Source organism: Argiope bruennichi, chromosome 6 (assembly GCF_947563725.1).
Source record: "Argiope bruennichi chromosome 6, qqArgBrue1.1, whole genome shotgun sequence".
NCBI lineage: Eukaryota > Metazoa > Arthropoda > Arachnida > Araneae > Araneidae > Argiope > Argiope bruennichi.
Window position 1 is genome coordinate 130,289,134 of NC_079156.1, and position 17,344 is coordinate 130,306,477.

General features: G+C 30.5%; 1 protein-coding gene across 1 annotated transcript in view; it reads right to left on the bottom strand.

Annotated features, from left to right (window-relative positions):
* Positions 1–16,938, bottom strand: part of LOC129971507 (glutamate receptor 2-like) — a 65,787-nt gene extending 48,849 nt beyond the window's left edge. Inside the window, exons 1-5 of the mRNA XM_056085336.1 lie at positions 16,797–16,938; positions 7,420–7,563; positions 4,470–4,709; positions 3,151–3,374; positions 952–1,104 (exon numbers count right to left, since the gene is read on the bottom strand). Of these exons, the coding sequence (XP_055941311.1) occupies positions 952–1,104; positions 3,151–3,374; positions 4,470–4,709; positions 7,420–7,563; positions 16,797–16,872 (837 nt within the window). The 5' untranslated portion in view covers positions 16,873–16,938. The remainder of the gene's footprint in view (positions 1–951; positions 1,105–3,150; positions 3,375–4,469; positions 4,710–7,419; positions 7,564–16,796) is intronic.
* Between the last annotated feature and the right edge of the window lie 406 nt (positions 16,939–17,344).

Genomic DNA, 17,344 nt, shown 5'->3' on the forward strand with positions numbered 1-17,344 from the left:
GTTTCGCGCGCAATTAATTCTGACTTTAGAGTTCTAAAAGCAAGTTACAGCTCTAGTATGATTAAAGTTAAAACTAGTTTTTAGTCAAAGGCGCTCGCAACACACTGAAACCTTAAAGCGCTTCATTGCAGGTTACTTTTTAAAAAAATTGGCTTTAATATACCGCGAATAAACAAATGTATAAGTGAAATTTTAAAAAAATTAGTCAAAAAAAGTGGCGAAACTTTTTTTAGCATGGTTCAAATAATGTTTAATAATAGGTTCGAGCATTTTTTAAAAAAATTTAAAGCAACGCGTTTTTTTAGAATTTTAAAATAACGTAATATAAGGCTTGCAAATGAGAATTAATTTGTAAAATTACTAGAATAATGTTCCAAAATCTTAGCAATATTTGATTTTGATTTGCATAAGTTCGATTGCATGACCTTTATTATTATATAAAAGCAAAAATTTTTAAAAACTTTCAAAATCGCAAAAAAAATAATTAAAGGGAATTCTGCTTTTCCATTTAATATAGAGCCTACATATTATCTGCAGTAATGCTCTGATTACGTTAAAATATATCCCTTATTCTTGTTTCAAAGAATAAAAAAATATTAAAACATGTAAACAAATATTAGATCTATTTAATGTTGACCAAAATACCAATTTTTCTATCACTATCACATTAAGAAAGTTCTTGAAAATATTATTTAACAAAGTCGAGATAAAATTCGATTGCATGACTTTATGCAGTGAAAATATATTATGATATACAGCTGCATTTTAAGTATGTTATATATTTGCACATTTAGGAACAATTTGTAGGCTTGAAAAGTTTTTGCTCCTGTGAATTTTATATTACCATTACAGTAACAGTACAATATTTAATCCAATTAAATCAATAATTATACAAGATATTAGATGTTTCATATCTGTCACTTTAATTTCGAATAGTATATATGCACTTACTGGTAATTCTTTACTGTTAGGTCTTCGACCCCAGTCGTTTAAGGTTTTCCATCTATTCTCCAAATCCTTCAGAAGATCAGACCCGTCGTCCACAACAGAGAACTTGGTGAGTTTTGAAATACCTTGGGTCGATCCTTTTTGCACGATGCCTACCTACAGCAAAATGATATGCAGCATAGAAGTAGGTTTCAATTTTTAAAATGATATACTTCAACTTCGTCTTTTCCATTGTTTTTGTGTGAAATAAATGTAGCGGTACTTTTCTATTAGCACTGCTATACCAATATTGAACTACTGCTTATATTATGGAGCTACTTTGTTGCCAATATTTGGTGATAGCTGGCGACAATGCTTTCTTTATCGACGACTGGTGCAGTGGGAAATGACCGTTAAAACAAACTGCTGCTCACAAAACTAAAAGTCATATAACAAAAATTCACTTTATTTGAAATCGGCTTGTTGACACCCTTTCATACCATAAACAGATTCGAAGTCGCGATAACCCTGAAGCAAGAAGATCTTGGAGGCTTTTCGTCCATTGGCGATATGAAAGGTATCGGTTAGCAGATTTCATCTAAATTTAAAATCAGTATAAGAATTTTTTTCATTCCTACTGACAATATAATCAATCTATATAGGGGTCTCTAAATTCATAGATCAAATTTTAAAGGTAGGTAAAATACATATGAAGAGACATTTTTTGTGTAGCAATATGGACTGGAAGCGTAAAGTATAGATGCAAAAAACAAGAAATACTGAGGAAATGAAAACGTCCCTTTATTTACTTAAAATTTTTAGAGTAGACGATATTCAAATTTAGTGACATAACTTAAAAAAGATGAAATTTGTGAGAAAAAATTTTGAATAAATATTGAAGTTTATTTAGTTTGCTAAGTCAATGTATAAAACAACTTTATTGGATACAAATAGCATTATGTGAGCTTCAAACGATTATTTGCCATTATTTTCGTTAGATGGAGGGATTGACGTTCTCTGAGAAAGCAGGCATGCATCTTATGTACGCGGTTGCGAATTATAAAGATAGGGTGGCGTTAAGAATGTTTCCCAATTGAACAATGTTCTAATTTTCTTCGTCTATTTGTTCTAATTTTCTTCCAAAATTTACTTAGATTACTTTCATTATAAATTGTTAAGTCACGAAAGCAATTTTAATTAATACTCATTGCGATCTCAAAACCTGGAGCTTGAATCAACTATATTGCATTCAAATAACATAGTAACTATGTGTTCTCAAAACGACACGCTATCTCATGTTGCAGCATGATTTCATTTTTTTTTAACATGCTACATTTGGTTACCGTAATAAAATTGATGTGACACTGCAGAGAATGAGTAAGCATGAATTCATTCTCTCCGATTAAAAAAATGCCTCAAAATACAGTCAACCCTGGCTTAATGCAGCTTAGCCTCGCATGCTGAGTGATTCATATTAAGAGCAAAATAAAATTTTCAAAAGGGATTCTCTTAGTGAGTGATGTTTTGCAAAATGAATGGCAAGGAGACACAGTGACATCACATGAACCGTGCTGGATTGGCCTGCATCAGTCTATGCTGAATATTTCTTTAAAGAGAATCTTTATATCAACATGGAAGAAAATTTAGCAGGTAGGTTGTCGAACGTAGCTCCAAAGACTTTGAGCATAATCAACGATATTTTATCTCTGAACAAGATTTTGAGCCTAGATGAGCTGGTGGAAGAACATAAACAAAGCTACAGGAAAAATTATGGAGCATTTTGTGTCACAACAAAAGGTAACGGAGGAGATGTGGACTGAAGAGGAAGGAATAATATATACAATAGAGCAACAACTAAGGGAGAAGGCTTGGGAAATTATTGAAGCATATGTTGAGAAGTATCACTCTGATAAGGAAGTAGCTATGCCTGCTAAAAACTGATTTAATGACAATATTGTACCCATTCTCGCCAAAATTTGAAGTGCATCTAAATACAAATGTCCTTAGACAATATTCTTGTAAAAAAAGCATGCATTATAAATAATAAATAACACTATTATAAATTTTTTGAATATTTTTTTTGGAATGAATTGTCCTATTTTACATGAATTTTTACAGAAAAACTTGTTTTGTGTAACGAGTGTTTCAAATTACGTGTAAGACTCTGGAGCGAATGATACTTGTTACTAGAGGTTCTACTGCATAAAGAGAATTTCAACAAACCGGTTGAATCAGGATTCCATGAAAAGAGCGGCCGGAACCGGAGAGCTTGTTGAAGAGCTGGTCTGCCATCTCCTCCGAGACATCGAGCAGCAGTCGACCCACGTCCGGCGGTAACTGTCGGGCAAAAGCCGTCGCTTCTTCGGCATTGTAGGCGCGCCAGAAGGCCTCCACCTCAGGAGCTGGGTCTCCGAGTTCCTTTAGGATCGCCTGTAGTTTATCCGCACCTATTTAATGAAGCGAATACCATTTAAGAAGTTTAAAAATTCAATAATAAGTAACAGAAGCAGTCTTACTTTCCATTTATAAATTTGTTTATTCATTGATGGAAATTTTGCCAACGTAACTGTCAACTTCGTCCTTTTATTACGATTACAAGATATGTAACAATTATTAATTACGAGATATGTATGATTACAAGATATGTAAAAAATAGCCTTTTTGTATTTTGAGAATAATATCTACAAGAGTACGTTAATCCAACTTAAAGGGGCTGGAAATTTAAAAGTATCAACTTGTGTGTGTGTGTGTGTGTGTGTGTGTGTGTGTGTGTGTGTGTGTGTGTGTGTGTGTGTGTGTGTGTGTGTGTGTGTGTGTGTTCCGTATTTTAAAATCACCCTGAGTTCGAAAAACGTATTTTTGGAAAATTTTTATTTGTGACAAAGATAATTCAAAAACGCTTCGCGCTAAATGTATGAAATTTGGTATACAATCTTTACCCCGAATGTGTAGATTTCTATCAAAATTTGAGTAAAATCCGTCCAGAGCTTGTCTGTCTGTCCGCTATTCGAATATAAGTTAACACGATAACTACGAAACGAAGAGCGCTAGATAGATAAAATTCGGCACACAGATTTAACATGGGTAGCGTAGACACCTTTCAAATTGTGTAGCCAAATCCAACAAAGGGTTGAATGTCTATCGGTCTGTGCTTTCAGAAACATGTAAACGCGATCATTCAAAACGCAATGACTTAAATATATCAAATTTGGTACGAGATATTGTGATTGCAAATATAGTTCTATGTCAAATCATTGCTTCAATCGATTGGGAAAAAACTGATCTAAAACACAAATTCGTTTTTCGGATACTATTAAAGGCATGACAGGAAGGAATCGCCAAAAAAACCTGCCAAGGATCATACGATAAGTTCAGTAAAAATGCTAAATTCACGGCAAAGATTGATATTTCGTAACTACTGTATGCCAATGCAAGGCAGTCCCTGGGATAACACCTTTATTAGTGAATGCCAGAAACTTTTGGGGATATGAATCCCGCTGGTTTATATTTGAAGAGAAAAAGTACTTAATTCAATGCCTTACCGTGGTCCGTGTCATAAATGAAGGCAAAAGAATTCCATTGGTAGTGTCGAAGCACGGCAACTATAGCTGGCACTGTGTCTGGCAAAAGACTTATCTGGAGGGGATTGGTCGACGGTATAGCAGCGCCCAGAACCAGAGGCAGGTGCAGGTGCTCGGAGTAGGTGTTCAGGAGGGGAGCCAATCTTGGAGGACTCTGCACCACCACCAGAGCACGTGCTCCTTCTTTGGCGGCATCGCACACTGCCAGAAAACAAAGAAATGAAATGTACAAACTGACTTAAGGTGTACGTACACACTTGAAGATTTTTTAAAAAATTTTAACTTTAAAAATCCAGTTTTTTTACAGTAGGTTATTAATATATGTTTAAACTCATTTCAGTGAGAAAAAACCATATTACACTAATTATTAATTAATTAATTAATATTTAATGAGCTAATTAGCCTATTTTTTGAAACATGATATCTTAATTTCTAATTTGTACAGACACACAATTCTAGTTGGAAATGATGCCTAATATTAGTCTTCATGTTGTCTGCCTCAATCAAGTTATAAAAATGTATAGTTTTTTTTAAACAATTTTTTCATCAACGATGAATAGAAAAAGCGAGATTTTTTCTGTCATTTTAACATTTAAACAGCTATTAAAAATTTATTTCTATAAATATAACTTTGATTGAGACGCTATTTCATACAGATTATTTTGATATATAAATAACTGTATTTGGTTCATTTCTTGTTGAGTTATGATTGTTTTAATGAAGCAACATAGTGGAAAAATATCATTCTTCATAAAATGAGTTTTAAAAACACCGTAACTAGAGTTTTTAATGAAAGCACCACAAGAAAAATAATTTTAACTCGAGAAATATTTCGAATATTGACAACATCTTGGTATCGTTTGAAAACTAAAGGATCAGAGAACATTATTAAGCAATAAAAAATATTTAATATTTTGAACGATTTTCGAAGTTTCAAGTGTGTACATACACCTTAAAATGTCTGCAGATTAAAACAAATACAATTTGTTTAAAAAGGAAAAGTTTTAAAGCTTTAAGGAAAAAAGCTTTAAAATTTTCTTTAAATTAAAAGGGAAAGTTTTAAAGCTTTTTTGTTGTTGTTTTTTTTGAAAATGTTTTTGGTACCTCATTTTTTTTTTTTTTTTGAAGTAGATAAACTTTTGCACAAATTCGTTAAGAAATTATCAAGAAAAAAGTTTTTACTGTTATTTTTATTTGTTTATTTATTCATTAATGTGCTATCGGAAAATTTATTGAAAGGTTAATGCATCAAAAAAAAAGTTTCAGAGCATATATCTTCACTTTCGTTTAACAACAGAAATTAAGTTGTATGTTTTAGTTTATACCATTCAAATCTTAACGACAGATACAGATAAAAAAAATCTGTTTTCTATTCCAAGCAGCACAGGATAATGAAACATTTTATTAGAGTATTGTAAAAAACTTTTTGCACAACTAGAATCTTGAATCGATTGGTAATAATTAATAACATACCTTACCTTTCCGAATAGAATAAGATACGGTACAATACTGTTAAAGATCGCAAAAAATATTGCTTAGCAGCTTTGCTCTGCTAAAGTGGATGCAATTGCAAGATCATCGATCAATGCACGGAATACATATGAATATTCAAGAATACAAACTAAGAATACCCATGAAAATGGATTGAGCTGCTAAGGAATCTATCCAGATAGAACATAACCGATAATTAATAATATTCTTTTTTTTTTCATGTAGGATGCAGACAAAAAAATGGAGGGTTTTGGCAATAAGAAAATAAAGCTTTACAAGGAGTAGCGAGCAAGTCAGGAGTAAGTCTCTAGGGACCTTTAAGTAATATTAGTCTCCAGAAAGAGAAGATTTTTCCTCTTTAACTTCTTGCTCTAAGTTTATTGATTTTAATTCTCCATATGAGCTGTTTTTTTTTCTTGTAATACATACTGATAAATTGATAAAATATTTAATTAGAATCCCTCCAGAGAAATATGGTATCCGTATACTGCGTATAATAAAAATAGAGCTGAAATTTAAAAGTGGTTTTAATGGAAACAGTAAAAAATTGGACACAATCTAAAATATTATTTCTTTATAAAATCAGACATTTTTTTAAATTATAAAGCAATATATTTTTTACAGTTTTCAAACAATACAATTTAAAAATGTTTACTATTTCATTCCAAGAAAAAAAAAAGCAGATGTACATCGGTTTCTGTTGGACATTTATGGTGAACACATTATGTCCTTATAAAGAATAGTTTCAGCTATTTAAAAAATATGCTTTTAATACACATGCCAAACTGTACGGTAAACTGCTAAAATAAATCCAAGATGCAAATTTTGAGTCATTACTTGATAGAACCATTAATGGTGAGCGATACAGGCAATAACTGATCTATTTGAACGAAGAATCGAAAGAGAAATATCCAGATTGTGAACGAAAGACAAAACAAGGTTCTTTTGCAACACAACATAGCTCATCCATATATTGACAGATGGAGAAGCTTTGTTCGTGTGACGGAAACTTACAGTCACATAGCTGGATGTGTTGCTTCACCCACCTTATTCACCAGGTTTTACTCCTTCAGACTACTATTTGTTTCGTTTTATAGGTTCAATTTCCACTCAGATACCAAAAATTGACTTAATAACTGGTTTGCTTCTAAATAAGGAGATGTTTTCTTTACTGTAATTCATTTAGACAGATACTGTAATTTCTGAAGAGAAATATTTTGCATAAATCAATTTTTAACTTTTATATCAAACAAATGTCTTCTTTAAATTTAAAATACAAATTGAGTCATGTTTATACATCCAATAAATAGATCAGTTTGTAACTACATCCTACGTATTTTGTATAGAAATGCGCAGAAATTACATCTCGCAGCTGTACGACAGGAAAACTAAACATTTGAAGCATCAGGTTAGACCTCACCTGTTCTGACAATTTCTAGAGTACTCCAGTAGGGCAGCTCGTAGACCACGGGCTCCAAGACGACGGAGGACAGCAAGTTTCGATCGAAAGACCAAAATCTCTCGCTGTTCTGTCGCCTGTCGCTGCCTGGAGCATTCAGCACGCCTGCAAAAGAAAACAGTGCAATACTTGATAAGCTTACTTTCCATTTCTAAATCTACAGAACTAAAATAATGTTTTTAAAAATAATTTTTAAGGCAGTACTGAATAAGTACACCAGAGGGTAGCAACGGAAAAAAGAAAATATCTCAGATGACATATTTTTGTTGGTATATTTTCATAATGCATTCTCTACTAATAATAAACATGAACACGTGTGTGTATTTGCGCTCTACAGGCCAGACCATTTGATTTAGAACTACCGAATTTGATGCATATATATTTTACAGGGGGGGGAAGAGAGAATGTTCACCACGGAGTAATTTTTTTTTTTTTTTGAAATTTTAATAAATCAAAAATTAAATAAAAGTTTGGCGGGTTTTTTTCGCGGTAGCTTCCAAACAGTAGAAACAATAGAAAAATAATTTTTACGGTATCTTAAAGTTCCAAAAATTATCTTTTCCATGATACAGAACCTTTTATCATATAATATCTCTTTCTATTTTTAATATTTTTTTAATACTTTAAACCTACTTTACACTATATTTCATAGTTGAAATAAATTCGAACCATTCATACTGTTGCTAATAATATTTCAACTTTGTTTGTCTTCGTTGTTATGATCAAAATATAAAGATTTGGCTTTTTTCCTACATGGAGTAGGTTTCTGTATAAGGCATGCATTTAATAAATTTTTTGATATTTCTTATATTTAATATTAAGTTTTAAGTTCAGAATCAAGTAATGGTGGAAAAATTATAAAGTTCTCCCATTTTAATTTTCAATTTCTGCTTTTTTCTGTGATATAATTGGATGTATAAATATTGTTCCGTCCTGCCGCTCATTTAAGGTGAAGCCGTTCTGGAGCCGAATTTCTTGGAACCTCTTCAGTCTTATTAGGAGTTAAACTGAAGTGAGATGAATGTCAACGGAATAAAAAGAAGGGATGAGGCGAGAAAGGAGGAGAGACTTTGGTTTTGTTTTGTGTGTGATGGCCGGATCCTGAACTCTTTATATTTAGCAATTTTAAATTAGTTTGGTTTTGAAAACTCAAAAGGATTTTAAAATCTTAAATCTGTTTTTTTTTTATTTATGTTTAATATTAATTATTGTCTATGTCTGTGAATAAATGTTTTGTGTGCTTTTAAAACTATGTTTTCTTTCTCAAGACATTAAAATATGTAAACAGAAAATTAGGAAAATGTAAAGCCCTATGAAGAGAAAAGCGTAAGAGTTTTAAAATAATGTTCCTTGTATATCTATCAAAATTTGAAATTTAAAAATATTTTGCTGAGGAAACTTTTAGCAACCATTAATGCCATCGAATCAGTTGGCCGTTAAAGGCAATTATTAGGAAATAAATATATTCAAAAGTTCAGTTTTTTTTTTTTTTTTTTTTTTTTTACTTGCTTTGAATGAAATGTTCAATTCAATATATTGAAATTTCAGGGAAAAAATCATTTGCATGATTCGAATGATTTTTACAATTTAGGCCTCCTAGAATTGGGGAGAAAAGTTTTTGGGGAATTCTATCTATCTGCTAAAACATTGACTCGAAAACAGATAGAGCTCTGGAAAATGAAATTTGATAAGTGGCTTTTGCATTGCAAGACTGTAGACATCTCTCAAAACCTATGAATGGGAAGTCAATTCACCAGTTTGCACATAAACATATTAACTCAAAAGCTTAAAAGTTGATCTTTGGCATATGGTTTTATTATCAAAATTGCAGATCTACTTCAAATTTGGCAGAAATCCATTGTTTGTAGACTGTCCATAGATTGCACAAGAATGTGATGAGCGTAACAAACTAAATGACAATTTGGTATGTGGTCTTGACAGATGGAGTCCAGATGGTGTCAACATGAATTTTCGACCCAATCAGTTAAAGGGAAAAAATACAAAATACACTCTCGATTTTCTTAACCATACCCAATGCTAAACACAAAACCTGCCATATATCTATTTGATAATAAAGTTCTAGACTCCATTTTAAATACCGAATTAACCTATCAAATATGTAATGTCAGATAACTTTAGATCATACTTGCACGGGATAAAAAAAAATTTCATATATTTTTCACGTACAAATTAATTTTGTTTAAATACTTGTCATGTTATCTTCTTCCTAACATTGTTACGGGCAGAAGTTTAAAACCATCGAGTTCAAGAACTCCCTCCAATCTCTTATATATGTATAAAATATTATAATATATAAAATCATTTTATCGTATGAAATGTTTATTGATTGCTTCTTATCAAAATTAGAATATGAATTGAACCAGAGGATTTTTAAAAATTTCCAGTAGTTAATCTGTTCTATAAATCAATAATATTTGTTATATTAGCACAGTGCAAATTTTGTTCGCACATGTTGATGTAAAAGAAAAGTTTGCTTCTTTTGAGTGATTGACTTAATTTTTATTTTAAACATAAGTAAATCATTACTTTAAGACCAATAACAACTATGCTAAAATAGGTATTACAATTTTAAAAAAATGAAAAAAAAAAAATCGTGATAGAGTAGCGCAATGAGTGAAAAAAGATAAACTTTTTGCTAATTAATTCAACATTAATTTTTTTTTTTTTACTTTGAAAATGTTATAGTATTCTTTCTCATGTTTAAAGTAATAATTGCGCAAAATGTAGGCAAATTCGGCCCAGTTAATAAAGAGGAAACACACATAAATTTGGTGCAATGACTTTTACTTGTATTGCGATAAAAGATTTTAGAAGTATTGTAGACTGCGTTAGCTACTAAAAAACATAAATAATAAAGATTTCAGCCATTTTTATAATTTCTTCTTATTTTTTCAAGTATTTCTGCAGTCAACGCATATGACCATAACGTTAAAATATAAGACAAAACATTTACAGTAACACGTGTAAAACATACAGTTTCTCTCAAAGGCAAATGGACACATTAATACACAATTAGAAATAAAGTGTGTGTGTGTGCGTGCATGCGCGCGTGTGTATGCACGCACACACACACGCGCGCGTCCGTGCGTTCATGCAAAACATGACATTTGAAGAGGCAGTCGTTCAATTATTTAATACTTTTTATTCTCTATCATTGTAGAGAAATAGCCAACTTTTATACATTACTAGCCGCTTTTGGCGACCAGCCGATTCGCCAATCTTAATGCACGTTAAAATTTTAATAATTAAATATTTTATAGAACTCCCATTTTAATTGCTTCTTCATTAAAATATTTTAAAACTTCAAATTTTAATAGTCATATAATTCACTCATAATATTATAAAGGTCTTCAGCCATAACGTAATACGTATCTCTCTAATTTTCTGTTAGCTCCCGTAGAATTTATACTTTAAATTAAAGTGGAAATGATTAATCTGCAATTAATATAATAATATTTTTTTACTGAAACAAAGCATTTTTTTATAATATGATTACTGATAACAGTCACTGAGCATTTAAACCTTATGGCACTAAAGAAAATCTTGCTTAATGTGTGTAGTATCTGAAGAATTTGTTCACAAAATTTTCTCAGATTCACCTTCTGCAGATCGATTAATTAATAATGTTTAATTTTAAGTAGAAAATAAACCGAATCGTTTAAAATAATCGGTCGAAAACAAGTTAAAAAAACTACTTAAAATAGTTGTCAACAATCAGAACACAATGCACATGCGTGAATTTTCAGCGCCAGTTAGGGTAACGCAAATGCGTGAATTTTTCTACGCCAGTTGGGGTAACGCTATGCAGATTAGAAATTTTTAATTTCTTTTATTCTGCTTTATTTTAATTCAAAAGTAAAATGCATCAAACATTAAGAAAATAAACAGAATCGTTTGAAATAATCGGTCGAAAAATGTTAAGCCTAACCTCATTAGCGTAGGGAAAAAAAAAGGAAAAAAAAGGGGAAAAAACTGAAGTCTTACTCATTCGACGGTGGGGAATTTTTTTTGGGCGGGAAGGTTAATTTTTAATTAATAATTAAAATTCTAATTAAAAATTCAAAAAACGGGACCCCAGGTGCACATTTCCGACCTCCAAGCTATACATGTACCAAATTTGGTAGCTGTAGGTCAAACGGTATGGCCTGTAGAGCGCCAACACACACACACACACACACATTGAGCCTTTATTATAAGTATAGATAGATTAAGATCTCTTGTAGAAGCTGTCGCAAGAGCACGGTTCAACGTACCGAAAAGGAAGACAAAACGCAGGAAAGAGAGACCATGAGAAAATATTAGGAGTTTGTATAGTTTAAGATAGGAATTTATCGGCGCAGAGTGTGGATTTCATGGGGGGGGGACGAATAAATTTCTCAAACATAGAAAGCAATTAAAGTTACAGTAAAGATGGAATTTGAGAGATTAGGAAATTGCTTTTAGAACGTCAATTAATTAGAAATTATAATCTTAATATATATAAATTACGTGTCACGTTGTTTGTCCGCGATGGACTCCTAAACTACTTAACCGATTTTAATCAAATTTGCACACCGTGTGCAGTTTGATCTAACTTAAAAGATAGGATAGCCCTTTTTTTGAATTTTTAATTAGAATTTTAATTATTAATTAAAAACTAACTTTCCCGCCAAAAAAATCTTGAAATCGCCAAATGAGTACGACTTCAATTTTTTTTCCCAACAGTCATGAGGCTAGGCTTAAGATTTTTCGGCTGACTATTTGTAACGATTCTATTTATTTTCTTAATGTTTGATGCATTTAAAATGAAACATTGTTAATGAATCGATCTTTCAGATTCATTCTGAAGTACTTTTGAATTAAAATAAAACAGAATAAAGGAAATTAAAAATTTCTAATCTGCATAGCGTTACCCCAACTGGCGTAGAAAAAATGACGCATTTGCGTTCCGTAACTGTCGTTGAAAATTCACGCATGCGCAATTTATTATCATTGTTTACATTTCAACGGAAGCGGACTCGATTTAAATTATTTTTAGGTTCGTTGCATGTTTTTGTAATTCAATTGTATTTAAGTTAGTTATATATTTTTTGTATACGCTTATAGTTTTAAGTACATCATTTTTTAAGTAGTTTTTTTTAACCTGTTTTTAACCGATTATTTTAAACGATTTGTTTTATTTTCTTAATGTTTGATGCATTTAAAATTAAACATTGTTAATGAATCGTGCTGGTCATGATGAATCTGAGAATATTTTGTTGACAAATTCTTGAAATATTACATAAATTAGGAAAGATATTCTTTAGTGCCCATAAAGTTTAAACGCTCAGTGACTCTTTTCAGTAATCATATTACAAAAAAATACTTTGTTTCAGTAAAAAATATTATTATATTAATTACAGATTAATCCTTTCCACTTTAATTTATAGTATAAATTCTACGGGAACTAACAGAAAATTAGAGAGATACATATTACGTTGTGACTGAAGGCGTTTATAATATTATGAGTGAATTATATATCAAAATTTGAAGTTTTAAAATATTTTGATGAAGAAGTTATTAAAGTAGGAATTGCATAAAATATTTAATTATTAAAATTTTAACGAACATTAAGATGGGCGAACCGGCTGGTCGCCAAAGGCGGCTAGTTATATTGATATAACTATACATTATAGTAACATTAGTGATTCCATACAAAACGGCGAACAATGCAATTACTTTATAAACAGTAATAGGATTAGTGACTCCATTACAAACTAGACAAATCACTGAAATATGTTTAGTTCCATATTTATTAAAATATTTTAAATCAAGATGGCTTTCTAAATTATTAGTATTATTTATTCTCATGTAAGTCATTCACAGAACACTGTTACCAATGAATCCTGTCGGTACTACTATGTTCAGTGGTGGCGGGGTGGTCGGCTGTACGCAACAACTGTTACCAATGTTTTGAATTCATTTAGGCGAGTCATCTAGTGATGGAGATCCGTAAATCATGCAATTGCAAAACATTCAAAGAAACAATTTTGAAAAAAGCTATTTTAAGAAGAAAAAAAATGAATAAAAAAGGAAAAACATCGTGGAATAGAGGAACTTGACGAATTCGAAGCTGGCCACATCACAATAAAAATTATCCATAAATTCGAATTTCCGAAGAAACACTAAGTCTAAAAATGAATATAGCAAGAAAAACAATATTTTTTTAATTAAAAGTATAAATAAAAATGTATTTTTTCCCAAGTAAACATTTTAAGAAATAATTTTAATAAGCATACAATATGCTGTACTTTGTATATAATTATATAATAATGCTTGAAAAAAATAGCAAACTGAATGTCATGTTCTAAACATGTTCAGAGTTATAAAAACATCAAGAAATTTAATATTGCTTTTTTAATTGCATTTTATTGTGGTTAGTTATCTACGGAATGAAGAGCCTTAAATAATTTATTCTCTTATAATAACTGAAGATACAAAAATTCAGACGAATTCAGCTAACAAAAGATCAAAAGTGCAAATTTTCTTTATAAATTTCCATTGATTTTGAATGAATTAAAATATATGTCAAACGATATTTTAACCAGAATTTTAACCACAATTGGGGAAACAGGAAAGATACTCCTCTGCCTGCGCTTAAGAGGTATTCGAATGAGGAAAAAGAATATATATTTTTATATTGCATATTTTATTTTAAAAAAATTGAAAAGTTAAACTTTGCTAGCAATACATATATTTTCACTTTTTCAACCGAGAAATTATTTATCTTATTAGAAATAATTGTTTTTAATGAAGGAAAAAAAAAAGGCAAACCCAAAAAATTAATCTTAAAATAATTAATTTGTTTTCATCCTGAACATTACGAAATGGTTCGGATACCATATTCTCTTTCAATAAATAGGGATAAAAAATAGCATATAACAGCACAGATCAAAGAAACATTTATCGAAAAAATTTCAATCGATTAAATTGTATAAAGCTACGGGGATTACTCGGGAACTTGCCAACCATAAGTGAAAAATAATTAAAGCTGAAAGAAATAATAATGAGATAAAGGAGGGGATATTGTCATATACTACCCAGAGTCTAAAATTTCTAATTACGGTCATGATTTTAACATCAGGTTTAATATGAAACTCAAACAAAGAAAAATTCAGGAATCGGAGGAAGAAAATTCGAATTATAGATGGATTCGTATTAAAAACATTCGAATTAATTTAATTATACTATTTTAAATTATTTCAAATTTGATTATTGTATGATAAATAGTTTGTAAATATGGGCATGTAACTGACTGCAGCTATAATAATTTTATTTAATAAATTCCATAACTTTAATTACAGCTTGCAACTATAAAGCAGATTTCCGACTAAATAACTGCCCTTGCTGCATAAATAAATTTATAAAAATGGCAAATTCTATTAATTATAAAATATTAGGATTACGAATGTGTGTTCACATTGAATTATTTTCATCATCATAATATAAACTGAAGTGGAAATAATTAATTTTAAAAATAAATTAGAATATTATTTTTTTATTAATTGGTTATGCTACATTTCACTTGACAAATTCTGTAAAACAATAGTTTATAATAGTATATTTATTTGATTGATTTAATGTTATATTTGAAACGAATCGTCTTTGGCAACCAGTTGGTTCGCTGAGAATAGTGACTATATTGAATTTTAGTTGTATCATTTAGATGTAACTTCTTATCCATGATTACGTAGAACTGACAGACATTAAAGCAATGTTATTTCAATTGTCTTGCATATGTTCTATTCACTGTGTACATGAACCTTTCTGATGGAAATCAACCTAATGACATCATAGCTCTATTAAAAACGCAAACGTCCAGTTCATCTATCCTGTAAATTTAGCTGTATTGTAACTTTGCACTTTTTATTCGTTTTGTAAACTAGATAGATACTAAACCGAATAACTTTAACTTTCAGCAAAGTAAGAAAATCCTGTAATTAAATATTTTATGAAACAATGAAAGTGATTTGAATTTCAGGGCAACAATATAATGTACTGCTGAAAATTGAGAAAAAAAAATATATCTTAAAAAAATTTCTGAAGTTTAGATAAAATTTGCATGATTATTAAATACATGATCATTAAAAAGAATTTTTTTAAATTTTGAAACGGTCAAAAATTTATTTTTATGAAATAATATTTCCAGAAGTTATAAAAAATGCAAGCATTCAGCTTAATTTCCAGTTAATTAGAATTCTAATTAAAATTTTTAAAAAAATAGTTCCAAGGCGTACATTTCCAACCTCCAATATATATATATATATATATATATATATATACCCACCCATATATATATATATATATATATATATATATATATATATATATATATATATATATATATATATATATGGGTGTGTGTGTGTGTGTACCAAATAGGTCAAACAATTTGCCTGTGAAACTTCAACACTCTCGCAAACATACACACATTCATCTTTATTAGTAATAGAGATAGAGATTTGTTATTTATTTTATAATCTCCCATACTAATACTTCTACGTAAGGAATTTATTAAATAATAATTATGGTTATTTTTCCAAAAATTTTATTATTTATTCTTACAAATAAAAGCATATATATATACATTCATAAAATTTTTGACTAAAACAAATCGTTAACAACAATATCTTGATAATTTAATAGTTTGCATTGAATAAAAATGTTTTGAAGTAGGAAATTAAATCAAAAAAGGGTCTTCATATGTCCATCCGGAAAGTGTGCAATACCCCGACCAAACCAGAGGCCATGCGCGAAACTTGATGGGGCGACCGCAGAAAACCCCATCCAGCACGAAGGAACAAAATACATTTGATGACATTGCACCCTTACAAACAATAAAGAACCCTCAGAAGAAAACGCATATTGGTACAGAAAAGAATAGAAAAAAGAAAAATATATATATTACAGTTTACATTACATATTAAGTTGTAAAACATTAAAATGCATAAAATACATTAAATGAGTGTTAGCTTTTTACATTAGGGGAGAGCTAAATACAAAAAGATTTGAATGTCCCTGATAGAAGATTTAATGAATGGAATTTTTATCATGTTCATGTGTTTAAAAAAAGTATGTGTAAATGCTCCACTGTTTGATACAGTGACTCCTAAAGACATGAAATGGTAGCTGGTTTCCTATTACATAACTGTGCCCAATTCAGGAATCCATGATGAATACGGGTAGTTCTGTTGGCTCATGGCTCACAAGAGTTCTTTAAAAGATAGTTTTACATTGACAAAAAAAAAAAAAAAAAAAAGGCATTCCAACATTTCTGATTAATGACGAATGGCACTCACCGATCTTCACCCTGTACGCAGCGGCGAGGACGGGCAGCAGGAAAACGAGAACGGTCCGTCCTTTGCAGCCGATCATTTCGAATGAGAGTAGCCCGTTGTGTTTATCTGATGGGCTTCATCAGATTACCGTATCGCTCGTCTGTCCGCACTCTCTCATCGGCCACATGCATCATCGCATGTCATTTTGCAAGGCAACTTTCTATTTATCTAACTCATTTTTTTTTATTTTTTACTTCACTTGTTTCACGTTTGTGAAGAAATTTTGTGTTCGATTTCGGTTCGTTTTGCCTCACTTCCGGTTGTGCCAAAATTCTGCACATTTATGTCGGCAATGGCAATACGGTATTTTTATATTTTCAAAAGGTAATAATCAAGAATTAGATTCATTTTAATTCCATAAAGTGGCGCCACCTGATATCGAATTAAAAAAAAAAACCTTCACTTGCTTCATGCTTGTGAAGCTATTTTGTAACCGATTTCGGTTATTTTTTTTATTCACTTCTTACTGTGCCACATTTCTGCAATTATGTTCATTTGGGTATAAGAGA